This window comes from Stenella coeruleoalba, assembly GCF_951394435.1.
Source record: "Stenella coeruleoalba genome assembly, chromosome: 20".
Taxonomy (NCBI): Eukaryota; Metazoa; Chordata; class Mammalia; order Artiodactyla; family Delphinidae; genus Stenella; species Stenella coeruleoalba.
The window spans coordinates 30496643-30523827 of record NC_137166.1 but is presented as its reverse complement, the minus strand read 5'-3'; the positions used below and the strand labels follow the sequence as shown (position 1 = coordinate 30523827).

The window sequence follows — 27185 nt, the reverse complement described above, 5'->3', positions numbered from 1 at the left end:
CTGGTGCCAGAGCTGAAGTTGATGTAGTCTAGCATCTGAAACAAAACTTCCCGAGTCCTTTGTGGTAGGGGAGGAGACAAGAAAGGGCTTAGCAGCTGACACTCTGCAGACCTCCTTAAAACTAAACACCTGAAAGAAGATTTCAAGCGGGTGGTGTCTTGAGAGCTCAGAAGGAAGTGTCCTCAGAGTATTAAATAACCATAATCCTTCCCCCTGCCCCGTCACCAGCACCATTTGATGTTTCCCATCCCGGTGACCTATCTAAAAGACTCATCCGTATCGTCTGTATAAACAGACAGTTACCATCCACCTTTCTTTTCCTCATCAAAGCTTCCTCTGGCCGTCTGGAATCGGGCATCGCCTCGAGTAGCCATCGGGCGTGTGGTGGTGAAAGTTATAAAACACCCACTGCGGCACTGACTGAGCTGCCAGTGTTTCAGACGTTGGCCTGTTGTGTACCTTGGAATTACACAAGGAAAAATGTGCTTTGAGAGATAATAATTAGCGCTCACCGAAGGCCAGGCAGTGGGTTACAGTATTTTACTTTCATCAAAGCTATCAGGGGATCCTTCAGATTTAGATAATAGAAATGTTTTCCTCTGAAAGTTAAATGCAGATGACTCTAATTACCTGATATTGCACGTTAGAGAACGCATTAGGAAGAGTACAACTTCGAGAAATTTAGGTCACCTGAGACTTCACAGCTGGCGGTCGCTCTAGTATAAGTCTGTTGTAGTAAAGGTTCCCCCCACTTCAGTAGGTTCATTTATGTTAACGATATTAGGGAGACTATATTAAGTGCAACTTGTAACTTGGTTTTAAAACATTTGTCTCTCTCTCCTCGGCCAGGAGCCGAGCCATTGTTTGGGACTCACTGAAGTCTCTTAAACTGAAAGCATATGTTCCCTGTAATTTAGCTTTTGGAGGAAAGTGTCAATTCTGCGTGACTTGGGGTAACTGAGTTTGTCACAGTGTCACACAACCCTGGGATTCTAGAGGCACATCTGAGTGCTGTGGGTTTCCTTCCCCAAGCCCAGTAATCCCATAAACAACCCTCTCCAAATAGACTTATTAGGGCTGTCTATTCACTTCCCCAGAGTTGAATGATCCAAAGCACTTCGGGAGAAGCCGTGTGAATGCAGGGTAAGTGTTAACAGAAGTGGTACAGAATTTCTGAAGATTTGGCTTTGTTTATACAGTCCACTCTGCCTGATGGACAGCTTGTTATAGCTTTTAAAGAACTGGGCAAGCCCTCTGATCTGACCCCTTCTTGACCTCTGCAGCCCAAAGGTCAGCCTGCAGCTAATAAACTCGGAGGTTCTTAGGGTCTACTGTAGGAAGAGGCAGAAAAAGAGCAGCTGCAAGGGCTGGGTGTCTCCGGATAGGCTGCTTTAGGGTCACTCTCTGATAATGAAAATGATTACCAAATTATATGGAAGTTTAACCGCAGTAGTGAGTGAGAGGAGGGTGGAGCCCGATGTATTAGGTTTGATAAATGAACTGTGAAGAGGCCCATCTGGCCCTCAGCATCTTTTCTCCCCCTCTTTCCCTACCAAGGGGAAACATTTTAAAATAACAGCAGTACATATAGACTCAGTGACCCATGCAAGGAGCTGGAATGGATTAAGATTTAATGGTGACAGTGGAAGAAATTATCATTTGAAAAGTGCACTAAAGAAAAGGTACAGTTCAATGTCCAGGCCTGAGTTGTTTTTCTAAATAAGAAATAGGAAAAATCAGCGCCTTTGTTTATTTTGCACAGGTCACAATGAGAAGCAAATTATGTTTTTCCTGCTTGCGTGCATAGTCTAGAGAATGTAACTAAGTCAAACACTGGCAAAAACGCTTTACAAAAAAGCTGTGATCTGTTTCAGCATCTGGCCACCGAAGATTATACATTCTTTTTTCTTTTTTTTCGATACTTAATATACATGTGACTCTTGCACTGTTTTACTACCACACTTGGCAGTTCTTCTGTAAAAAATAAGAAAGCACCTAATGTTAATTGAGTAGATAGTCTGTTCCTTTCTTTATTCCTTTTTCAAAGAAACATCATTGCGATGCTGATTAGTGCCAACAATGGGTCGGTCACAAGCTATATGTTCCCTTACTTGTTAATGGATAAGAGTAATCTATTTAAAGCTCTCTCCCAGCTTCCTGTGGGCATTGAGGGTCCTGGTTTCTGACCAGTGACATTGGCATTCACAAATCTCCGTGCTCTTCTTCGGGGGCACGTGCCATGCCTCTACTTTCTGAAAGAGAACGATTTTATTCCATGAATATTTTTGTATATTTTGTATGCCTACTATATACAAAATACCGTGTGAGGTGCTGTGTATGAGACAAATTCTTAAACTGTGCTCAGCGGCCAATTTAAGAATTTGTCTGGGGATGAGAATTTAGCAAGTTCCTAGAAAGAAGCTGTGAAAAGCAGTGGAAAAGAAAGTGGTGGAGCCCTCGTGACCACAACAGAGTGGCATGTTGCTCTTGCCCTCCCAAGAAAGTATTTAACTGTAGATGTCTCTGAAGTCTAGCATTGCCGTACTGTTGAAAATCCCTTATGTTGAACTCTATTGTCTATATCATACAAGCCTCACCCAGACAATTCTCGTGTTTAAAATAGAAATAAAAACCTTCTAAACATTACCCAAAGGGAGCATTTTTTCATCTTAGGTTTTGACTCAACTGTGTATGTCCATGGGGATTTACAGTGAGCAGAAAGCTGGGTGAAGGATAACTCGGGGAGCTGAGGAACGCTTCTAGAACGAACTGTGCCTTTTACCTTTAAAGCACTCTCCTTTAAATTTTTGCTCAGTAAGGTGCAAATACAAAAAATAAGACAAAAGCCAGGCCATTCGGGGGTTTTTGAGAAGCCAAATTGAGATGTAATTCATATAACATAAAATTTATCATTTGAAAGTATACAGTTAAGTGGTTTTTTTTTTTTTTTTTTTAGTATATTCACAAGATTGAACAGCCATCACCATTATTCAATTTCAGAGCATTTCCATTACCCCAAAATGAAACCCTGGACCTGTGAACAACCACTCTCAAGTTCCCCTTCTCCCCACACTCCCTGTCAACCACTTTCTGTCTAATCTGTTGTACTTTCTGTCTCTATAGATTTGCCTGTTCTGAACATTTTCTATAAATGGAATCATATAATTTGTGACCTTTTGTATCTGGCTTTTTTATTTAGCGTAATGATTTCAAGGTTCATCCACATGGTAGCATGTATCAGTTCTTCATTCCTTTGTATTGCCAAAAAAATATTCCATCGTATGGATAGAACACGTTTCGTTGATCCATTTGTCAGTTGATGGACATTTGGGTCGTTTCCACTTTTTGGCACTTATGAATAATGCTGCTGTGTACATTCATGTACAAGTTTTTGAGTGGCATGTTTTCACTTCCTTTGAGTATAAACCTAGGCCTGGAACGGTTGGGTCACATAACAACTCTATGTTTAACTTTTTGAGGAACTGCCAGACTCTTATCCCCAACTGCTGCACCATTTGACATTCCCACCAGTAGTACACAAAGGTTTTGATTTTTCCACGATCTTGCCAACACCTGTCCTTTTACCTTTTTTAGATTACAGACATCCTAATGTTATCTCATTGTGGTTTTGATTTGCATTTCCCTGATGACTAATGATGTTGAGTGTCTTTTCATGTGCTTGTTTAACACCATTAGTTTTTTATTAGGAGATTTTAAAACATGACAGACTTAAGGACTTATCCCTTAAGTGGTAAGGAAGTCACGAGCCTATTAGGGGTATCTGACTAATAAGATGGATGGAGTTCCAGACGAAGCTGGCATGAGTGTGCAGCTGTGCCCATCTCTCCATTTCCAGGGCTAGGCCTGGCCCTTGATTTATTTGCAGGTGGCCCACGTGCATATTTTGTTTGTTTCTGTAGACCCCCTACTTCTCCCTTCTACCATTGTCTTTCATTTCTTTCATTGTAGAATCTCTGAGCATTGCACACTGGATAGGAATGTAGCCTAATTAAGTGGAAACTCTCCACCTAAGTTCCTAACTTCTAGGCTCAAACAGGGCTTACTGTATTCCCGTAGTAGACAACTTCATTTGGGTCCAAGGAGCTTAGAATGGTGCTGAGAAAAGTTTTTTAAACATGTTTATGGCGGTTTCTTAGCAAAGCTTTTAGAACTACTTCCTTCTAAGAGTTAAAAGTAATTCTCTAGACCTAGACGTCTTTATAAGACATGTCTTCCCCATATTGGGCTTTGGCTTCTCAAAAAAACTGCCAAGTTAGCAACTTTTCTAGACCAGTAAAACAACCAAACATCTTCCTATTGACCATCTTGCTCTCCTCCACAGCCCCAGCCATCACCCCTTACCTCCAGGATGGATCCACTTTAGACACCTTTGTTAGGGCTCCAAAATCTAGTTGTCATAACCCTGACATGGTAATGAATAGGATTTACTTTTCTAAGCGAATCAGCTTCAGAACCCTGATCTGGGTGCAACAAGTCTAACGGTTTGTGTAAATGACTCTGTGGGTCGACTCTGGTTCTCAGGCCAGCACACTACTGTTTTCTCCATGGTTATCTGGTCTCTCCTCTTGTCTCCTGGCAGGATTGAGTTCTATTCAAAACTGACAGGTTGGCCCAGTCCAGTTTCACAATTATAAACGATTATTTACTGAGCGCTTGTTATGTACAAGTTAACTGTGTTCAATGCTGTGCGAAGTGGCAAGATGAGTGTGAAACAGTCTCAACTCTGAAATAATTTATAGTTTAATGTAGGGGAGGGCGAGGGGAGAATAATAAGAACACAATGGCTAGCATGCAGATGTCCATTCTTTTTTGTGTGTGGCACTGTGGGAAACGGAAGAATGATTTAGCAATGGAGTCTCGTCCCAGGAACTTATAGTTTGATAGAAGCTTATGAGGAGGAGTAACCCAACATGTATTATATATGTACTTGATTCTGTGTTTGCATTTTTGTCTCTCCTACCAGAATGTAAGTTCCTTGAGACTGGGTATTTGGCTGTGCACAGCATAACTTTAAGCTGTCTCCTCCGTTAGAACGGTGCCCTGTGTGAGCCACATCCTTGCTGCCTGCGCATCTCACATCCCCTATGTCTAGAACAGTGCCTGGCACTCAGATTGATTCAGTGGCTGACTGAATAAAAGCAGCTTTCTCCTCAACCCACTCCTGTATTTATAAGTATATATGTGTTTCTTCTTAATTTGAAGAGGAATGAACGTTTGAGACACTGCCAGCGGTGGAAAACTTGAAACTGGATGTAAGGAGAGCTCTCTGATAGGCACTTCTCTGGTATTTAACTCCCAACACAGCACCTCTGACCCTTGCTTCCAGCATGAGGGAGGAAGGGTGCCATGGGCACAGGCTGACTTGGGTACTTGAGGAAGAGCCCAGGAGTGAACAGCATGGAACTGAGCTGGGTCCGGGACAAAAAGACATGGTTTCCTCCCTGAGCCAGCCATTCCTCAGTCCCTGCCCTTCCTGGAAGTGAAATAGAATGAATGAAGAAAGGAAGAACAGGGGGAGGGGGAAAGGCCTCCCTAGGGGCATTTCTCTGAATAAAGGAATAGGTTTCAGACCAGGAGGGACAAAGCTGAGGCTAAATATGGCTTCGAGTCCATATCTCAAAGGACAGCTGCTCCCTGCTGATTATCTGCTGACATCCTGATATGGCTCTGATGGTATCAGTACAGTGATGAGCTCAGTCTTGGCGGCTAGGCATTGGGGCCAGAATTTGTTTTCCATCCTAGAAGTTGTGGTCACAAAAAGTGGAACCACCAGCCTTGAGGATGGGCTATGGGATGATGAGACTGATGTAATTATGTTCTGAGACAGCACGTGGTGAGTCATCTGACCATGTCAACTGCTGTCATTCATGCCACAGAGAGTGGCTGCTGCTTCAGGCCAGGTTATTTGGGGACCAAAAGCTGTGGCATTTCCAGTTCAGTAGCTGTCTCCTGCAATGAGCTAAATTTGTGTGCAGCATTGTGGGTGGGAGTGAGGGGTAAACAAAGAAGGTTCCAGGGAGCAGCAGGGAGGCTCTGGCCGGCTAGTTGCCATCCATGTCTTTCTTTTTTAATGCATCTGCCCCATCTCCTGTAATAATTGCAGTTTCTGCTTTCTGCTGCCCTTAGCAGAGGAATGTCCTTTGTGTCTCTGAACCAGATGACTCCATAAAATCCGATAACTCCATAAAACCTCCTCATAAATGTGTAGGAATTGAAACATTGTATAAATTTAGAGCCAGGATTAAATGAGTCTAGAGATAGGGTTACCTTTTTTCCAAGATACAGCAACTTATCTTAAGGAGGCAAGTGTTGTTAATGTTATTACCATTGTTACTGTCATTATTTGAACAGTTTTACGGGGGACAAAAGCCAATTGACTTCTGCGCATCTCATTTATAAAATCAACACACAGGCTTCGGTATGAGCCCCGCTCCTGGCAGCTTTCTGACTATGAGTGGCTGCTGGCTGTTTCTTAGAGGCAGTGCTTCTTCAACTTTTTGAGAAAACATGGATTCATTCATTTATTTATTCAACAAATACCTATTAAGTGTCAGCTATTTGCCAAGCACTGTTCAGGCAGTTAGAAACACAGCAATGAGCAAAACTGATGAGAATTCTTCTCTCATGGAGCTTCTGTTCTAGTGGAATGACAAAAAGTGTTTTCCTAAGTGGAACTCTGAACGTTTCTTTAAAAAAAAATGCGTGTAGTTGCCATGTCCTGCCCATTGAAACCCTCGGAAGAACCAAAATGTAGTTATTCAGTTGAGATAGAGATAACATTTTCTCTCCCGATCCTCCTCCTAAGGTGATCACTTGTTATGAAACTTGCAGCTTTAGTTCTAGTGGGTCAGCTTTGTGAGATATTAAGGGAATATCAGGGTTCTGAGGCTCGCCGTCCTTGGGAGTCCACAGCATTAATTTCTCCTTAGATAGTCCACACCTGTGTTCCCAGTGACTTTAAAACAAAAGATGTGTCACCTTAAATGTCTTCACTTTAAGGAAGCCTTGATAGATGGTGGTCATGGTTACTGTGAGTGTGCTGTCAGTCATGCACTGATTCCACAAATATTTGTCGCGTGCCTACCTGGTACCAGGCACTATTGTAGGCCCTGAGGTTATAGAGCTGAGTAACACTTCACTAGGCGAGAAAACAGCATAGTCTAATAATGCAATGCAAGAGATTAAGTCAGGATTTGGGGGAAACCCTTGTTCCAGGGATGAAAGTGGCCAGTTCTCCAGAAGTGTTCTTGTGCGACTCATCACATGCCTGACCTTTGTGAGGAGCCCTGCTCCATTGTGAGACTGTGATGGCAAGAGCTGCCCGTCTCCAAGTGTGAGTGAGAAATAAGGGAAAAATCTATATGTGATTATGGGTCATAGGATAAATTCTGGGCTATCTTCTCTCCAGAGGGTTCTCCATGTTAAATGGGGGGAAAAAATGATTTCTTTCAGAGTAAATTTTATGAATATGGTATAGAGGTTGGGAGCATAGATGCTGAGTCAGATGGCTTGGGTTTGAATCTTGGATCCACTTCTGTGACCCCAGGAAAGTTACAATGAACTTGACAAGTTACTTAACCCCTCTGAACCTCAATTTTTCTCATTTGTAACTTGCCTGAGGGGATAATAATAGAACCTATTCCATAGGGCCGATTAAGGGATTCCATGGAAAACACCTAGAGCAAGTACCTGTCACATACTAGGTGCTCAATAAAAATTACCCCTCTTCTTCAGATCACAGCAAACAAGTGAATAACAGTCCGAGCCAGACTCACCCAAATTGGCCTCTCCTTTGAGAGAGTGCCCCCATGTAAAACCCAAGCCTCATGGTATGGGCTTGATATTGCTGAGCTGGCGAAGGAAGGAGCATTAGACAGAGCTCATCCTGTGTCAGGCCCTGTCCTAAGTAAGGACTGTCACATTGAATTGACAGAGGTCTGAATACCAGTTTGAATCCCATCTCCAGCTGGCTGTAGCCTCTGGGCACGTCACAGACCCTGGATGTCAGCAGCTTCATCTACACAAGAAGTGGCTTGATCCAGGTGACCTCGAAGACGTCTTCCAGCTCTGACAAGGTGTGACCCTCTAAGTTAGATCCCAGGGAGTCACTAAAGGTGGGGTAAGTGTCACTCCTGCCGGCTTTACCTTTCTACCTCCACCGTCCTTGAAATCTGCAGTTGTCCTAATTTTAGCAATACTAGCAGCTAACATTTAGTGAGAACTCACCAAGTGCCGGACAGAGTCGTAAATGCTCGAAGAGGTGAGAAAAGGGAGGCAGAGAGATGCAGAGTCATTGCCCAAGGCAGCACAGCTAGTAGGTAGTGGAGATGGAATTGAAGCCAAAACAGACCAGCTCAGACCTCTGCTGTGTGGCCGCAGCCGGAGCAGTAGCAAGGCTTTCCTCTCTGTCAGCCACTCACGTGTTCTCGTAGTGCTTGACCTGGGTCTCACAGTGTAAGGGTTAGAAACCTCCCAGGATCCTTCCCCGCGTGGAGATAGGCAGGCGTGTATCTGTAAATGTTTATTTCCTCTGGTACCTAAACACATTTCACACTTTTTAGTTGTGGAGGCATCTCTCTCTCTCTCTCTGAGGAAGTAGTTTCCAGCTCATACTTTATAAATCTCGCTACCAGAAATCTTGTAAAGGAAAGTTACTACCTTTGTAGCCATGTCATCTCTTGTATACTGGTTATAATCTTTCAGGAGGTGGAAGAGTGTAGGGGCCCAGATGAGAACATCAAAGTTTAGCCTACAAGAATCTATAAATCCTCTAAGTGGAGGAATTTCGGAGCCGGGTTATAGTCAAGGCTGATTGGAGTAGATTCCCTTAGGCTGGACAGGTAGGATTTATCTTCTCCATAATGGGTTAATCACCGCTGTACAGTATGTTTATACCTGGGGAACAATTTACCGCACATGAAGAGCAGTAATTTTATTTTATCTCAGGGGTGTCCCCAGTGTATTTTACAACTTTCCTCTGTCAGGTGTATTCCGGGTTCTAGATAAAAGCTTAACTCTGGCTTCCAGTTGAGGAAGTGAGGGCAGGGTGGGGCGCGGAGGGGGTGAGGAATAGCTCTGTCGGCCTGTAGGGGACACTGTTGCATCATTTATCAGAATGATTTTCACCATCTTGTCCCAGGACAAAACAAAACAAAACAGACAAATCAAACAACAAAAATAGATCAGTCACCTTAACATTGCTTCTTGAAATTACTTGAGTGATTCTGGTGTGATTAGAATATTAAGTGTTTTGGTGGTATAGCTCAGGCTGCTTCGTGTCCATTCAGGAAAGGGATAGTTTAGTGTTTCTTTCCGAGAGGGGAGTGATTGACACGCCTTTTCTTGCTAGCTTTGTGTCCATCCTCTTCTCTGGACAGGGTGCTACTTTGTAGTTTAATAAACTTGAGGTTTAGTGGACCATCTCGAGTTTTTACAAAGATATGCCCACGTTAAATTGAAATGCTTCAGTTCAATTGTGTTCTGAACGAATATCGTAAGCCTTGGGAGGGCATTTTGGAAGTTCTGATTCCCTTCTTTTTATCCAGATCTTTATCTTCACTGAAAAAGATGCAGTTTACTGAGAAAATGAAGTCATGTCTACGAGGCAGGCTTGTGGAGGGCCTGGTCTGAACTCTGGGAAGCACCTTCCCAGATTCTCGGCCCGCTCTGGGTTCGGCCTGCCTCTCTTTCCAGCCTGCCGACAGTCTCTGCATCCGTGTCCAGGTGCCCCGTGGCCTTGCCAGCAAAATCTCCCCCCCTCCCTGGCCAGCTCTGGCCTCTTCCCTCCCAGAACAGGAGACCTGGAAGGCGATTGTAATTAACCCCTGGAAAGTATCGGTTTTGCTAAGGCGGCGTGTGCCGTGATGATACTGTTAGCTTGCCCCCTTTCCAGTTTCACCATCAATTATGCCATGTGTTTCATCCAGTTGGTGCTACCCTCCCAGTGTTAATTATAACCTACAAGACTGTTACAGTTAATTTTATGGCAAGCATATTGTCTTTTCAAGGCTCCGGAGCAGCTCATAAATTATCTTGAAGGTAAAATGTAACTTGGGGAACCAGTTATGAAAATTCCATCCATCTCGCTTAGGAGCTGCAGCTGCTACTGTCAGCTGCCTCGCTGCCGCATTGTGAAGGAATTACGGTGGGTCAAGTTTAAGAGGGGAGGCCCAGGCTGTCACTGAGGAGGAAGGCTGTCCTGGCCCTGTCAGACAAGTACCTTCTGCCAATCCCTGGTGGTTCCACTTTGCAGGCAGGAAGAGGCAGGCAGCACAGGTGAACGGTCCCCAAGCTGTCTGTATTCATTACTTTACAGAAACCTGTTGTAGGCGGGCAGGTCCGGAGACCTCGCCTCTTCTCTGTTGTCTTGATGTTAGGCATCATCTGCAAAGTGTGAGAGAGAGAACTCTATAAATAACTCTGGGCTTGGTTCCGGAGAGCCCGGGAGGAGAGAGGCGGGAGGCACCAGGGGCCGTGCCTCCCAGCAGCCTCGCGCTGGCCTCTCCGGGTGATGCCCGTCTGGCCAAAGCCCTTGGCTTCAACAGGCATTTTCTTTGTGGTTATTATTTTTTATCCAATCTGATCAAGTGAGATTTCGCTGTGAACAAACGTCCTCCTAAAATTGCCTACTAAATAAATTAGCAGGTTTTCTTATTGGGATAATAAACACCCTCCTTTTCTGTTTCCTCACACTAAGTAGAAGCTTTACATTTCAGCCCTCGGGGTTTTGGCATTATTATTTTTAATGACTGAACACAAGCCTTTCATTTAGCTTGTTTGTATAGTTACTGTAAATGATCTTTCTGCTGTTGGTTCTTCATTTGAAATTCCGCATGTTATGCTCGCTTTAAAAGCTTTGAGGGGGCCTCTGAGAATTGGGAGCCGTATTAAGCACAGCATCTTCCAGCAGCACTGAAAACAGACCGTGGCAGAAAAGTCAGAGAGGGCGTATTAAGAAACTATGCGTGCATGTGGCAATCTCAGGGTGAGTCTGAGTGAAGCAAACACGAACAGGGCCGTCTCGGTGCAGGGTGACAGCTCTGCGTGGTAGGTAAAGTAGGCCTTCCCTAAGCTGTTGATTTCTCCCTGTGTGTTCTGGAGCATGTTCTGTGTGTTCACACAGGTACTTGCCTTTGTACCAAGGGCCCGGAAGACCATTATACCTGGGCTGCATGACTGAGAGAATGAGGCCTGGTTTTTGTTTTTGTCTTTTTTTTTAGGTACTGTGATTTTTTTTTTTAAGTAGAAGTATAGTTGATTTGCAGTGTTATTTTCAGGTGTACAGCAGAGTGATTCAGTTTATATATATATATATATATATATATATATATATATATATATATATATATATATATATTTGTTTTTCAAATTCTTTTCCATTATAGGTATCACAAGATACTGAGTATAGTTCCCTGTGCTATACAGTAGGTACTTGTTTACCTTTTTATATGTGGTAGTTTGTACCTGTTAATCCTAAACTCCTAATTTATCCCTCCCTGCCCTTTCCCCTTTGGTAACCATAAGTTTTCTGTCTGTGAGTCGATTTCCGTTTTGTAAATAAGTTCATTTGTATCATTTTTTTAGATTCCACATCTGAGTGATGTCATATGGTATCTGTCTTTCTCTGTCTGCCTTACTTCACTCAGTATGATAATCTCTAGGTCCATCCATGCTGCTGCAAATGGTGTTATTTCACTCTTTTTTATGGCTGAGTAGTATTCCATTACACACACACACACACACACACACACACACACACACACACACACCCCCCCACATCCCACATCTTCTTTATCTATTCATCTGCTGATGGACACTTAGGCTGCTTTCATGTCCTGGCTATTGTGAATAGTGCTGTTGTGAACATTGGGGTGCATGTATTTTTTCGAATTAGAGTTGTCATCTTTTCTGGAGAGACCTGGTTTTGAGGAGTTAGGAGGGCACATGAAATGGTGAGATCATGCCCGAAGAGCCACTGGGCTTTCTCAAGGAAGTGTTCTTCTGTTCTTCGTTCTCAAAACGGTAAAACAACTTAATACTTGGGTACTTGTGAGTTTTCTAGTGAATTCAGACAAGAGGTTGCAGACTCAAATGTCAACAGGGCCTGGCAGATAATCTAGATGAATGAAGGCAGGGAGGTGGGATTGAAGTGAATGGGGAAGTTCACACCCTATCTGAAGTGGGCGGCAAGGAGGCTGGATCTGTGTTACTAGGTCTCCTACATTTGTAAGAGAAGGGGAAAATTCAGATCATGTGTGTTGGTTTATGAAGTCTCCTAATGATTTGAATGTTAGCAGTAATTCAAAGATTTGTACCTGTTATTCAGGCTGATCAGTACATGTCTGCAGACTAGATGGTGTGGTGGCTAGGATTCTGATATAGAATGCAAGTCCTGCCTGCTCTGAGTGAAAAATACCCGCAACCTTCTCATACTTTTAGAGAAGAGAGGCAGTGACCCTGGCCGGGAGACCAGGATGCAGTCTGGGTACTGCCTCTGCGACCTTGTAACATTGTTCTGCTCTATGTCAGTTCTTGCTTGGAGGAAATGTTTGCACGTACTTTTTGCCTTTAACTTGGCAGTCTTTCATCTTTCCTTTTACTGAGGAAGCATATGAGAGTTTTCGAAAGTGAATGAGGGGTATACGGTGCTTATTGTCACCATAAAAAAGGCGTCTGCAAAAATGTTGGCCGTTTGGAATCCAATGAAGAGTTTGGTTCTCAGGAAGGAAGGGCAGGGACTCCACTGCTGGTGATCACCATTTCTCCTATTACACCCTCGAGTGTATGCCTTATCCCCAGCTCCACCATGGGGGAACCCAGCTGTTCCTTCATGGCACAAAGATGTCATGTGGTCAGAATAATCTTTCAGTTTCATTGCTCAGACTGATGGCCACATGGAGGTATGGTCAGGGAAGTTGTTAAATACATGTGGGTTTGATCTTCTGGAGAAGAGGAAAACATAAAACGATTTCTTTCCTTGAATAAAAGGAAAAAGGTAAGCCTAAACCTTGGCTGCCGCGAAAGTCAGCTGTTACGCATGCGTGGTTCAATTTCATTGTAAATATTTCATAAGGGTTATTAGAAGGGAACCCGGCTGACATCACAGCCCCAACTCTACCAGAGGAACCATTTCACTAAAATAAGCCAACATTTCTAAAGAAACATGAATTTCTAATGTAAAGTTAACATCAGGTCGGAAAACCCTCTGGAAGAAATGTCTGTATCAATGTTTATAATCTCTGCATTTATGGATTTGCAGTTTGTACAAAAGACTCCCAAAGAGGCTTTATTTTGGTTAAATAAGACCAGCTTGTGAAATAGTCTGTATATCCAAATCTATCCTAACCCAGTGTCTTGGCAGCCTTTTGTATAAATAACGTCTTTTCCAAAATGTGTGTATTTGAAAAAGGAAGAGGAAAATTAAACGGCAAACTGTGTCTCTGGGTTGCCATAAACTGACAGAATCTTAGAAACAGAAAGCAAAGACTGACAGCTCATTCGTTCTTTGAGCAAATTACAGAGCTGTACATTAATTTATGGATTTTATTGACGCATGGAAGGTTGCAGTGAGAGGCAAAATGTTTACCCTAACTACTTTTCCTTTTTTTTTTTGGAGTAGAAGTTTATTTAAGCTTTTTTTGGGGGGGAGGCTATGTCACACAAATTATGTATGAGTTTTAGAGGAATTTGGCAGACAAAAATGAAAGGATATTCACATTTTGTAAAAACTTAATCTGCGTTCACAGATGGTCGTGTTCAGGTGCTATTTTAATTATGAGGTAAAAAACAGCCCCACACAGTAGGAAGTCATCTTAATAAATGGAGAGATGCTTTTGTCTTCAGGCGTCAAAGAGCCTTGTTACAGAGAAATTTAAATACTTTGTGCTACAGGGGAGAGTCTCAAAATGACCAGGATACTTGGAGAAAGCAAAATGATGGACTCTTCTCGAGATCAAAGGAGTCCACTAGACATGTTTTACCAGCATGTAACTTTGAACCTCCTTAACACTGGTCATTTTAGCGATGGCTTTTCCAGTGATAAATGTCCATCATGGATATCTTCATGTGATCAGAGGGAAAATAAATAGAACAAATTGCAACTATATCTTTAAAATTTTAATCCCAAATGGAAGTATTTCTTTACGGCTCTTCAGCTCCAGGGGCTGCTTTGCCCTTCAGGATACAGCGCCCAGAAAAACCAAGAATAATTCAAATGCTGCTGTAACTTACAGCTTGCATTAATAACACACAAATAGAACAGTCTTCTTATTAAATATCAGTAATATATTATAATAATGCTTTACTGTCCTTCCCTTAGTGGGGAATTATGAGGACCTCATGTTAGGACCTCAGTGTCCTGACATAGTTAATTATCCATGGATAATGGTTTTCAGCCATCTCTCTTCTGAGGGATGCAGCTTTGTTGTTGAGGGCTTATTAAGTGTTTGCAGACTCAGGTGCAGTGCACCTATGCACCTTCCTACAGAAGCAAACAGCTGTGTTCTCTTTACCATATTATACATCACATAGAGCATCTCATTTATTATAGCTGAGCTAATGGTACAAGTGCAAACCTTTATGTCCTGTCCTATACAGTGATAATACATTTGCTGTAGAGATGTTCGCCTGATTTTCATAAGTAATTAATCTTTTCTTGTACCAAATGTATCACAGGAAAATGGGTCAGCACGGGGTCAAAATACATTTAATCCGGCCTGCAGAGATTGGAGGAGACCTCTCGCGTATAGCGTCGTTTTTTCTTTCACAAGGGCCTCCCCCTGTTCGCGGTCTCCCCATCGGCACAATGCTCGCATTACTAGGGACTTAGGCTAATGAAAGGGAATTCTTTTCAGTCCTTCAGCACCGAGACAGGATTCAGACTTGAATATGCGCTAAGTGAAGTAAGCTTAGCGACAGTCACCCACGTTCGGTCCCTTGACAAGGCTGTGTATTGTCCACGCAGATAGTGGTGGTGGTTTCTGTCAAATCTGAGGTGTCTCCCAGTTCATGCAGAGGTGTGCCCTTCGAAAATGTGCCAAGGCCGCGCCCAGAGGCCTCTGAAGTGTAACACACAGTGCACAGGTGGCACAGAAGATGATTTTGTAATATACCGAAGAATACTTTGTATTTTAAAGGTTAGGTATTTTGCTTTAGATTAGAAAAGTGTGATTGACATTTGGATCCATGGTTCCCAAGTCATATTGTTGAGGACAGGACTAAAGTCTGTCTTTAAGTTGTTGTCTTTTTTTAAGTTGGTTTAAAGAAAAATTCTGGGAATATAATAGTGTAGGGTGGTTCATGAATATCGCGGAAAATCATGATGGTGGATCACATCATCAAAGGTTGGGAAGTGCTGACCTTACAAACTGAAGGGATTAAGAAACAAGTATCTTAATCATAATTATGCTATTTGTTATGAAGTAGATGATGATGATCATCATCATCATTAATAATAGCAGCTAACTTCTAATGACTCTTGGAACTATTCTAAGTGTTTTCCCCATATTTCCTTTGCTTACTTTTCATGCCAACCTGTATGTGGATAGCTTGAAACTCAGAAGTTACCTCAATTAAGGTAGCTAAGACCCAGAAAGGCTAGGAATTTTCCCAAGATAACACAGGTTGTAAGTGACCAAACCAGGACTTGAGCCCAAGCAGTGAGGTTCTGGTGTCTTCTTTTTAATCATTGCCTTTTCTACATCTTGATGGGTTAAGAAATATTTTCCTCTGTCTGTTTTCTAAAGAAGAAAGGTAGAGAAACATGAAAACATGTAACAGTATATATAATTATATATATAATGTAAGTAATATTTAATTTGCATATATCATATCTATATGATGTGTATATATATGTGTGTGTACATATATATATATATGTATAATATTATAATGCAGTAGTCATCCATGTTTTGTGAAAGCTCTAACCTGTGCTACTGCTTTGTCTATATTCTGAGCCTTTGGCTTAGCTAGCATCCTGGATGCTTGAACAGATGCCTTAGAACTTGAAATTCCTTATTTGAATGAATGAAAAAGCGGGGGCAGGAAGATTATAACCCTATTTTTTCAGTTACTGCCATAGAAGCCTCTGCATATGTACTATTAGGGGATGTCACTTATTACTTACCAAACAAGGGCCTAGGGAGCAAAAAATCTTTGGCAACTTCTCATATTTCCATACTTAGAAAAGCATCATAATTCTTTCACCCGTTCACTTAAATATATAGAAACAATGTCTAATCTTGTCCTAAACTTAAAATGGAACTCTTCAGCAAGTAGCATGGTGAAAGAGAGAGAGTTAACCTGTGACAGTTAATCTCAACTCTTAAACAAATGAAATGAATAGAAGATCAAGCCCTCAGGACCAAGATGTAAGTAGGAATTAGGTCTCCTAGGTCCCAGAGCAAGACTGAATGTGTACATTTGACGTTCTTTTGTGACTCTTGGTTTATCTTGACTTAAAATTCCAGAAAGATGCTCAAACCGGCAAGAATTCTCATCTGATATTTTTCTGAGCCAAAGTGCTTCGTTTTTTTTTTTTAGTAGTATTTATGACTAGTCACATTGCACAAGGAAACTTTACCTGGGTGAGGTGTTAAGGTGCGGAGAAATGGGTAATTGGGCCACTTAGAAAACTGTCCAGTAAAAGTTTCCAAGCCAACATCCCCAAGGGCCAGGAGTCATCATGAACAATTACTTGAGAATTGTGAGGTGCTCAAAGAGGAAAATTGCAGAACAAAATGGGTTGAAAGAATGTGTACTCTTGTCATTTCACGTTGAAGCCAGGGGCTAAAACTCATGCCTTGCACCATTGTAATCTACAGCCATTTAATTTGCTAACAAGACTTAACTCATCAGGATCGGCAGCCTCCTCCTCCAGGATAATCAAAACAAGAAGCGTTTGGCTCTGGAGGGTAAATGTTGTCCATCTTCTATTGTCCAGCCCCACCATTTTCTTTCTGGCAGGCTGAGATGAAACAGAAAGCTGATATTTGGAGCCACTGGAATTGTAGGACTTGTAATTTAGAAATATCCATTTTATCCCGTGTAATTTCTTCCCTAAGATTCCTCAGTCTAAATCTGATACAGGTAGGAGCCAAGACAAACAGTAACCATTTATAGTCATCCAGACCAGTTTGAATTTCAGCCTAATGTAAAGCAAAGAGAGTTTTTGGCTTCATTTCAGGTGTGTAACAGGGGTAGAAAATGCATTTAAAATTTAGCAGCAAATGTTACCATATGTTTCCATAACAACTACAAACTTTTATGTTAGAAAAGCAATAATATAAACATGCAGGAATCTTAGAACAGTAAACTATTAATTTACCAAATATAAAAAATCCAGCATGAAGGGGCTTTTATAGCCATAGAAGCCATGAGGGGCCCAGCATCCTGTGAATTTCTCCATTATGTGGCAGAAAATGCTGCCGGTCGGTTTAAATGAGCAAATCTTTTAAAATTATAGGTACAGTGTCAATTCTCCACAGTGCATTTTTCTGAAACAATGTGTGATGGTGCCAGCTATGGCTGATTTCTTTTACCATATTGAGCTAGTAGAATACCCTTTAGTAGCTGCCCCCGATGCACATCTGTAAGATAACTGCATTTTTTTCCTTCACCCATAGCGTCAAACTTAAAAACGAAGGCTAAGGTCCTATAGAAAGTGTAGTGCCCGGGAGCTGACTCTAATGCTTGTCAAGGAAAAGGGGTTCATCGATTGTTGATATATAGGAAGAAAGTTCACAGTTTTCTCCCTAACTCATTTTGGAATACCAAAGAGACAAGGGGAAAGGGGGAAAAATGGATCTACATGACCACATCTTAAGAATTAAGGAGTTAGTTGAGTTAGAGTTGTTGAAATCACCGCCAAAGGAAATTCATAGTTCTCTGATTTCTCTGGGGGGCAAAGACACATCATCTTTCAAGGATTGTGTCAGAAACATAACAATGTGTGGATGGGTCTTTCATTCGAAAAGAAGCATGATTTTTTTTTTTCCCTGAACCTACCTCAGAGTGTGGATAGGGTTTTGAATCTTCTCCTGGAACAAAACAACGTTACCTTGTCATTTAAGGGAAGATGATGCACCTTGCCCAGCTTTGAAACCTGGGATGATGAGATAACTATCATTGAACATACTGATCAGTGAAGGTCAAAGAGAAAAGAAGGTCAAAGGGAGGTAGGCTGCCCTAAAAATGAAGTGCAGAACTCAAGAAAGGGCGTGCATCCAGGAAGGGCCCTGTTACAGGTTCGAGAAAGGGCTAAAATTCTCAAAATTTCAGAAGGTGGAGTAAAGAGCCGTTTCAGCTGGGGTAGGGTGTTCGGCTTGGCCTCCCTGCAGCCTTCACGATGAAACTCACAGGCTGCTGAGCCAGAAGGGCGGCAGCAGGGGCTTTGGTTGAAGCAAAGCTCAGAGTGTTAGTGGGCCAAGGAGAAGGCAGAGGCTAATGTTTAGGGAGCTGAGGAAACCTGGCCAAGCAGGAGTAAGGGTGAGAAGCATGACCAAGGGGAGAAGAAGGTGAGATGGGGCTGGAGAGGCAGGAGGGGTCAGATCTTAGGATTGGGGTAGAGATTTCATTTCATCATGGTGTTTGCTGTCTCCAAATAGAAATGGATCCAAATTCCATTTAAAAAGCATTTGGAAAGTTTCCACTATGTGTCCAGTGCTGTGATAGGTCTTCTAATCGAGGTTTAAGGTAGTCATCAGAAAGCAGACAGAATTGATTGTGAGATAAATGCCAGGTTAAATGGCATCAGCCTTAATAAGTAAGTCATGAGCTCTTTGAAATAAGTAGTCATTATGAGTTGGGAAAGTTTTTATGGAACGAAAGGAGTCAAAATGGAGCTCAGCAAGTATTGAGCACCTACTCTGTGTTGATGCCTTTATAAGTATTTTTGTGTTTATTTCTCCCGGTAATCATACAGAGGTTGAGTACCACTGCCTCCATTTTACAGATGATAAAACTGAATTCAGAGAAAATTAAATAAAGATGGTTATGGACAGAACTTCAACTGAAACCAATTTAACATGTTAGAAGAGCGTCAAAACCTAAAAACCACTAACCTCGAACTAAAAGTGTTACGGGTTTTTGAATAGCCCTATGATGTATTCATTCTCTCATTTGCTCAGTCACTTGCTGTTCATGTGCTAAAACGTCAAAACAGAAGGATCTGTGTGTTTGTGTTTAGGGATGTGGGGAAGAAAGGGAACTCCAGGGAGATGGTGGCCTATTATGAAGCCAGTCTCTGGGAGAAAATCCTCTCAAATAGAGTAGGCAGCGGCAGCTACTAAGTGGCAAGGAAAGCAGACCTAGTCCCCGGAGGAGGAGAGGAGAATTAATGGAAGAAGTAGGTGTCAGGTGTGACCTTGTAGGGTTGAGGAGAGCACCAGGGTGGAAAGACCCTGAAGACATTGGAATGTAGAACACATTATCACTGGTGTTATTTTCTGGAGGCAAGCAGAAATGCCATAAATGGAGGCATAATACAGCCATGAATCACCAACATTTTCCTCTTTGGTCTGAGAATCTCTAAACTACCCTATTTAAGATTTGTTTCCTAGGAAGTCGTTGTTTGCTTCAGGGGTCCTGTCCTTAGGTTATCTTTTGAGGGACGGCCCTGGGTGGTGGCAGGTCAGCCTTAAGGTGACCTTTTTTTCAACTGAGGCCATAGCCCCATAAACATTTTCTTCTCCCCTGGCTTCAGCTGGGCTGGCATTTCTGACAGACGTGTAAACAGATGCCAGCATTGTTGCTAATGACAGGTGATTATAAGAGGCACAGGGGCCAAGGTAATTAAACCACGTTTTGACAGGAACATTTGGCCATGTAATATTTCAGCATAAGAAATATCTTTGTAGTGTGCTTTTTTCCCCACTTGGTTTGGTAAATAGAATTCATTTTTATTCTTCAGAGTGTGGTGCTTTGAGATCTGAAACTGTCCTGCCCGAATTTTTCATGGTTCACTGTAGGGCTGCAGAAAATGGTTACCCTTGGACTGCGTGGGGATCTAGACAGGGGCTAAGACTCTAGCCAAGGTCTGCTCTACAGCAGTAGTGGGAATAGAGTCTGTGACCCTATTGCCAGGATTGTACTTGACATACTATTTTGTCCAGTTTGATAGTGGTAATGCCTTGAGAGAGAAATGTGAATTATTTTTGTACCACTATCATTTCAGCTTCTCTCCCTATTGCCAGGATTTATCTCATGTTGCTCCCAGGGATCAACAGATAGCTTCTTCCATTCTTGGGTCCCCTCTATTCCCACTACTGGAAGTAGGAAAAAAACCTGGAATCACCACTAACCTGTTGTTACAAGGAACGATAGTAGAAACAGTCATCAAGATATGGAATTTGTTCATTTATTCATTAGATTTAAATGTAATATATATATTTTTTAAACCCACTGCATTCTTTTTGCTGCCAGGATATTAGCTATGCCTGTAGAGACACTTAGAGACGACCTCCTGCTAACTGCTGATGGCTTCTAGCTTATGACTTTATGTTTGAGGGAATCTTATCTTCTATTGGATAAATAGCAGACCTTCCTAGACTTAACATTTATAGTTTTCACTACTGTACTAGCTATATGAGTCTTATTTATAGTACGTGTAGTAGCATGTTCTCTTTTAATAAATCACAGCCAACATTTACTGCTTATTATGGTCCTGGCGCTTGTCTAAAATGGGAACTTTTCCCAAGCAGGTTAGTTCCTTCCTTTGCTGCAAAACGAGCTTTTTAATGCTCTTGGTGTAGTGTGTACCTGGCAATTTTAAGAGAGCAGTGAAGCAGACCATTCAGAGAAGGCCAGATTACTGGCTGGAGAGCTATTTCTTTTCTTCAGCCAGTTTTGATTTTCTCAGGGGAGGGGGAGAGGGGGAGATGAACTGGCGAGTACACTTTGGTTTATGCCAGAGGAGAGCTGAGCGATTGTGACTCTGCGGGCTGGCCCCCTCCGGTGTGGAAAGCTCGCGGCCAGCTTTTGCATTCTGCTTCGGGCTGCAGTCAGTTTCTAAGCAGAGGCTTTTTTAAAGCTTTGTCAGATAGGTTAAAAGGTGTCCCACCTCCAGTGTATTAAAAGAGAGAGAGGGAGATTAAACTCACTAAGCCTGCCATGTTCCCTGTAAAATATCAAGTCAAAATGATTTTTAAATCCGAAGTTACTAGGCTTAGGGGGTGCGACCTTTAGTGAAAATAGCCTCCGAACCGGGGAGGAGAGATCTGTGCAAAAGACAATTGGCCCACAGGCTAGTGGCCTTGGGAAAACTGCGGCTGAAGCCGAAGTGAGTTGTCCCGTTTCTCTGCCTCAAGGCCAACAGGGCACCAACCCCAGATAAATAGCCAGCCTGGGTCCTGGGCCTCTGGATTCACCGTAGAGTTCCAGGTAGCAAAGCCTGGGCTCCGCTCCTGGGGGCTACAGGGGTGAATGAGTCACGGCCCGGGCCTTCGGGAGGCTTGCATCAGATGAATGCTACTGCCAGAAGCAACACTTATTGAACTCCTCCTGAAGCATCCAAGTGCTTTGCATGATTCAGTAATGCTTTTAATCCTAAATAATATTACTACGAGCTAGTTCTTATTGAGTGCTTCTCTGTGCCAGGCATGACATTTTTAAGTGCTTGATGTGAATTAATTCAACTATTACAACAGTCAGTATTTATTTATTATTGTTTTTTTTTTTAGCATCCCTAACTTTAACAAGGGGAAGCCAAGGCAAAAAGATGTTAAGTAACTTCCCCAAGGACACAGCGTTGGGAGGCAGAGGAGCTGGGATGACAGAGCAGGAAGTCAGGTCACCAAGCCCGAGCCCAGGGCCAGTGTCCTCAGGGTCAGCATCAGGACCACCTTGTGGGCGTGTAAAGCAGGGATTGCAGGCCCTTCCCAGGCGGGCCTTGAGAATCCGCACTTCTAACAAATTCTCAGATGACGTTGGTGCCCACAGCTCTATGCCAAGTGGAAGAGCACAGTGGAAACCAGCAGAGAGAATGAGATACTGTATTACTGATGTAAACAGAGCGCTTTGAGAATACCAGTAGCAGTGATAGTATTATTGTTGTCGTTGTTTTATCATCATCATCATCATCGTCATTAAAGCAGGCATCGAGTGCTTGCTTTCTACTGGGCACCGTCTTGAAACCACGTAAGCATTGTAACTGTTACTACGGGCTATCTCATTTAATCCTCACAACAACCATGTGAGGTAGACCCTACTGTTAACCTCATGTTATGGCTGAGGAAACTGAGGCACAGTGTACAAACCTGCTTAAATGCCAGAATGAGGATTCAGACTACCCCAGGGTCATTCCAGAGCCCAAGCTCTTAACCGCGAAGAGGGTGATGAAAAGCTAAGGGGCATCCGCCACCTCCGTAGAGCAGGGAGCCCATGAGTGGGGCCCCGAAGGAGGAGGGAGCGGGGGAAAGGCTTCCCAAATGGAATGGAGGTGTGCAGAGGCCCAGGGGCTGAAAGTGCGAGGCGTGATGAGGAATGAGTAACATGGAGCGTTCTGTGTAAACTGTGTGGGAAGAAACGCAGCATGGTAAGGCTCGGAAGGTAGGCTGAAGGCCTTGAAAACCAGGAGTCGCTGGCACTCCAGAGTGGACTTGGAGCTTTTGAGCACCTATCGGGCGCATCCTTTTCTCAGAACTCATCCCGAGACTTGCAAACGGTGATGGAGTCATTCTTTGTTCAAGGTGCTGCTGGGCCTCCCCTTCTCTGCCTTTCATAGCTTGAAAGTGTCCCAATACGTTCCGAGAAGAGTTTCATCTCTAAGGTCTCTAAGGTTAGTGACCCCGTGACAGTGACTCATGCCATGCCAAGGGACGAGTGAGTTCTGTGCACCAGCCACATCAAAAGCAAACAGGCACGCGCGCGTGCGTGGCTGTAAGTGTGTCGGTGTATAAATCCACGTAGCACACTTAGAAAAGGCCTGCTGTGGCACTGGTGCAATGGTATCGTCGGAGCTGCCAACTTGTTTTATTTCTGATCTCGCCTGGCAGCCCCTGGAGGAGAGGAGAGTATGAATTTTTATCTCCCATTGACTAGACTTTCATTATATCGTGCTTACAGACACAATGTCAGCACATAAAATGTTAAACATCACTGGTCTGATAGAGGCTCCCATTGTCTTAACTCTGGTGCTGGGGGAATCTCGCTAGCCTTGCCGTAGTGGTTCTGTCAGTGTAATATGACATGAAGCATTTCTCAGTAATGACAGACATTGAATATGAGTGACAGGAACTCTGACCGCGAGGAGTGGGTTCAATTACCAGAGACGGGAGTTACCTGAGATAAAGCCAAAGGGCCCAATTGTGCTTGGTTTCGACCCCTTGACTCCCAGATCCAGAGCAGCCAAGACAAATGGCTGATTAACCAGCCCCTAACCCTCTTTTTCAGTGATAAACTTGTTTGGATTTCTCTGTCCGGGGGGAAAAAAAAAATCTATGGGTGGCGTGTTTCTAAAGGAAATATGATCAGAAAACAGTAGGGCTGCTTGGTGCTAGCCAGTTTTGTCTCTCACAAGCATACAACCAACAACTGTCACTCTATCTTGGAATGGATCTAGGACACAGTGTCCAGAAATCAATACAAGATCAATGATGGCTTGGCTGTCTGAACCCCACCTTTCTCTGGCGCAGCTCCGGTGCACCTGTAGCCAAGGTGACGCCAGAGTCAATGAGAGATCCTGCCATCAGAAGCTCTCCTTTTTTCTTTCCTGCAGGCTGCTTTGCTTAGCGTCAGGTGCCACTTTATGCTTGTTTAGAGACCACTGCTTCTAGCCCGAAGATAAGAGTTCTAGCGAGCTACCCAATTAAACTGTCGCAGGCCGCCCTCACTTGACTAGCTCTGCAGAGTCATTTAGCCAACAGACATTCCTGACTATTAAAGCTCGTAGCAGCATGTCTCCAGAGCTGGAGATAAAATGAATGAAATTTGTTATTCTGGGCTGACACTTGATCCCAGCTGTTGAACTAATGCTGTCGCACCTGAAGTTTTTCTTTATGGTAATTGCTGTCTGTGTTATTATTTCATAGACTAAATTGGAGAAAATTGCAACAGGTATTAAATTCTTGGAGCTAATTCATGGGAGTTCTATTGTGCATTCTTCCAAGGTAGATTCCAACTTCTGTTCAATGCTGGGAAGATGGATTTTGCTAGCCAGATGCAGGGGCTTGTGTTTCATTATTATCAGAGGCTTTCCAATTTTAGGTCTGGTCAGGCATTTATCAGCTCTACCTGAAATCTGTTTTTCAATCTACTTTTGTTATTAATTCAGTCAGCATATGTTGAGACGGGCCCTGGGGAATTGTTATGATGACCAATATCGTTAAGTGATTTGCACCAGTCTGATCCGTGACACATCCTTGGTGGTATCACTGAGTCTCTTGCATTGCGTAGGTTTAGGTAAAGGGCAGTATGAAATTAGACTTCTCGGGCTTCCCTGGTGGCGCAGTGGTTGAGAGTCCGCCTGCCGATGCAGGGGACACGGGTTCGTGCCCCGGTCCGGGAGGATCCCACATGCCGCTGGGCCCGTGAGCCATGGCCGCTGAGCCTGGGCGTCCGGAGCCTGTGCTCCGCAATGGGAGAGGCCACAGCAGTGAGAGGCCCGCGTACCACAAAAAAACAACAAAAAAAAAGACTTCGCACCGGGCACCTTTGGCATCCACCACTCTAAACTGGTAGTTCCTGAACCCCTCAAATAGTACCACTTCTATGAGAACTCATTGAAACAAGTGTGCTGGAGATGTGGTGTCCAGCAGCCTCCCAGAGCATCTGAATCCCTGGTCCTCGCTGCCCGTTCATGTTCACTGTCACCTTATCTGTGTTAACCTCTTTCACCAGGTCTCTTCCCAGAGTTAAGGGAAATCGTTTAAATGTAGACTTTCCATAGTGGCATATGAACCATATTCAGAGTTTCATGTAATCCCTGAGGGCTCTGTTTCTGTAGTAGATAGTACAGGAGACCATTTCTTTTAGAGCATTTACTTGTTTGCTTAGCTTGTGGTCAGAGCTAATGGTGAAGGCTCCAGACAGGACCCAGAATGAGAATTTGGATCTAATTAGTCATAAAAGTACCGTGCTTGCCTTCAAGTGAATGCTTTGGGGGAAAAGAGACCGTGATGATGTTGTCCCTTTAATTTTTCCCCGAAGACCATGACATAGCAGGGCTCTTTCAATTTCAGGTACATACTCATATCTTTAGGATCCAAAGACTTTGTCACTGTCCCCACTAGGAAGCAGTAGACAGGCTCCACTCCATATCTTGACTGAAGGCAAATGGGAGAAGCTTGAACCTCAAAGTAATGGAAGATAGACATAGGGATTTGTGATTGTCATGATTATGCTTCATCATTCTACCCCCATTCCTAGGGGTAGCCTATAGACTAATTCATGGGTCCCCTGATAGAAGGATATCTGGGAGGCCCATAAAAATTCATCCAAAAGTCCTATCAGGTACTTTCTCTCCCCATGTAGACATCTGTACTTTGACTGCTGATGGCTAGTATCAGGCTGTCTGTGGTAAAGGATTTATAATGCAAGTTGAAGTCCATTTAGTTCGCGGGATCTCAAACACACTGAATGTATGGTGGTCCACATTATTTCACATATTCATCAGCTTTATTTTAAATAAGCTATTTTGAAAATTCAAATCTGCTGAAATTGATTTACTGTAATTTACAGCAAAGTTCACCATGAAAAAATCTGTATTTTCTTTCCCCACTGAGAAAATGAAAAAAATATTAGTCTTTCATTGGTATATGAAATGTATAGCATATGTGTAGAGTATTAAGTATAGAATATTTTTTTAAATCCTGAGAGATTTCTTTTCTCACCATCAAATCCACTAGGAAAAAATGGGCCTTTTCATCAAAACTAGACCAAGACTAATCTTTGTTGTATTTGCTTAAATTACCAAATGTACAATACAACAGTTTGGGGTATTTTTAAGCAATATATTAACAGGCAAACATGGACATTCATTTTTGTCTTTGGTATTTGAGGATCTTAACGATACCACAGTAACACAAGTAAAAGCTGTTATGTAATAGCCACACGTGTGCGTTTCAGTTCCAGAACTCATGCTTCTTCACATTTCTGCCTCTGTATCTCACTAGCGTGAGTGATAAGCTCTTCTCTCCAAATCTTACCTGGACTTATTGTTCTATATCTTTTGAATTACTGTCGGGGCCTCGACTGTTTGGTCTGCTTTGTGTGGACTGCATGGGACACATGGTGGTAACCTCAGCCAATGAGCTTGTTTGACAGCTAGTTATTCTAACAACATATATGAAATAGGAGTCAGAATTTGGAAGGCTCCCGAGATGAGGGCAGCAGAGAGGCTGACTGAGGTTTGGGCTCTGCAAAGGCGACATTAAAGGAAACCAACCCCCTTCTCTGTAGTACTAGGAATTCAGACACCTCTAGACAGGTCACTAGAGTAGAAGGATTCTCAAGATGGTAAATATTTGGATGAGGGGAGACTAGTGCATAAACAGGAAGGACTCTTGAAAGTTTATCCTGAAAATCCTGAAATAATTCCTTTCTTCTCTCATAGACTCGCGTTAGAGAGCATCAGGCCTTAGGTTAAGTGACTTGAATTCATTGTAACAACTCATCTCATTCACCTGAGTTCAGAGAGGTTTTTCCTCACTTTCCCAAAGAAGAAACTGCGTCTCAGAAAGCTAACGTGTAATAATTCCCACCTCACATTTTTAAAGTCATTTTAGCAGGTGGGACTCAAAGCTGGGTCTGTTGCTTCTGAAGCCATGGTCACCAGTTTTAGGTTTGTGCCTCTGTGAGATGACCCGCTCTTATCTTGGAAAGCAGTAGAACTTTCAGCAAGGGACTTCAAGCAGATTGCTAAAATTCCCCCTAGTTGTTCCTGACAATAATGCCAACCCAGTGCTAGGCTTTCGGTCACTGCTGTGAAAACTAGACCATGCCAGGATATAAAACAAAGTGTATTTCTTCAAATATAAACTTTAAGCCAGTTTTCATAAAGGTGAGTTCTTTAGAATTGGCAGGGATGCCACGTGGATCACAGTAGGTCTTTGTCAAGGCCAGAGGTTGGCAAACTTTTTCTGTAAAAGGTCAGATAGTAACTATTATAGGCCCCAAGGGCCGCTCGGTCTCTGTCACAATTGCTCTGCTCTGCTGTTGCAACGCAAAAGCAG

General features: G+C 43.0%; 1 protein-coding gene across 5 annotated transcripts in view; it reads left to right on the top strand.

Annotated features, from left to right (window-relative positions):
• The window catches only part of FTO (FTO alpha-ketoglutarate dependent dioxygenase), a 374781-nt gene that overhangs the window by 214031 nt on the left and 133565 nt on the right, over positions 1–27185 (top strand). Inside the window, exons 9-10 of one of the 5 annotated variants that reach the window (XM_079907103.1) lie at positions 1098–1143; positions 7988–18289. The exons of 2 other annotated variants lie outside the window; for them this stretch is intronic. In XM_079907103.1, coding sequence (XP_079763229.1) covers positions 1098–1107 — 10 coding nt within the window. In that variant the 3' untranslated portion in view covers positions 1108–1143; positions 7988–18289. Of the gene's footprint in view, positions 1–1097; positions 18290–27185 lie in introns of those variants that run through there. 2 more of the 5 variants (XM_079907102.1, XM_079907101.1) reach the window with 2 other exon arrangements.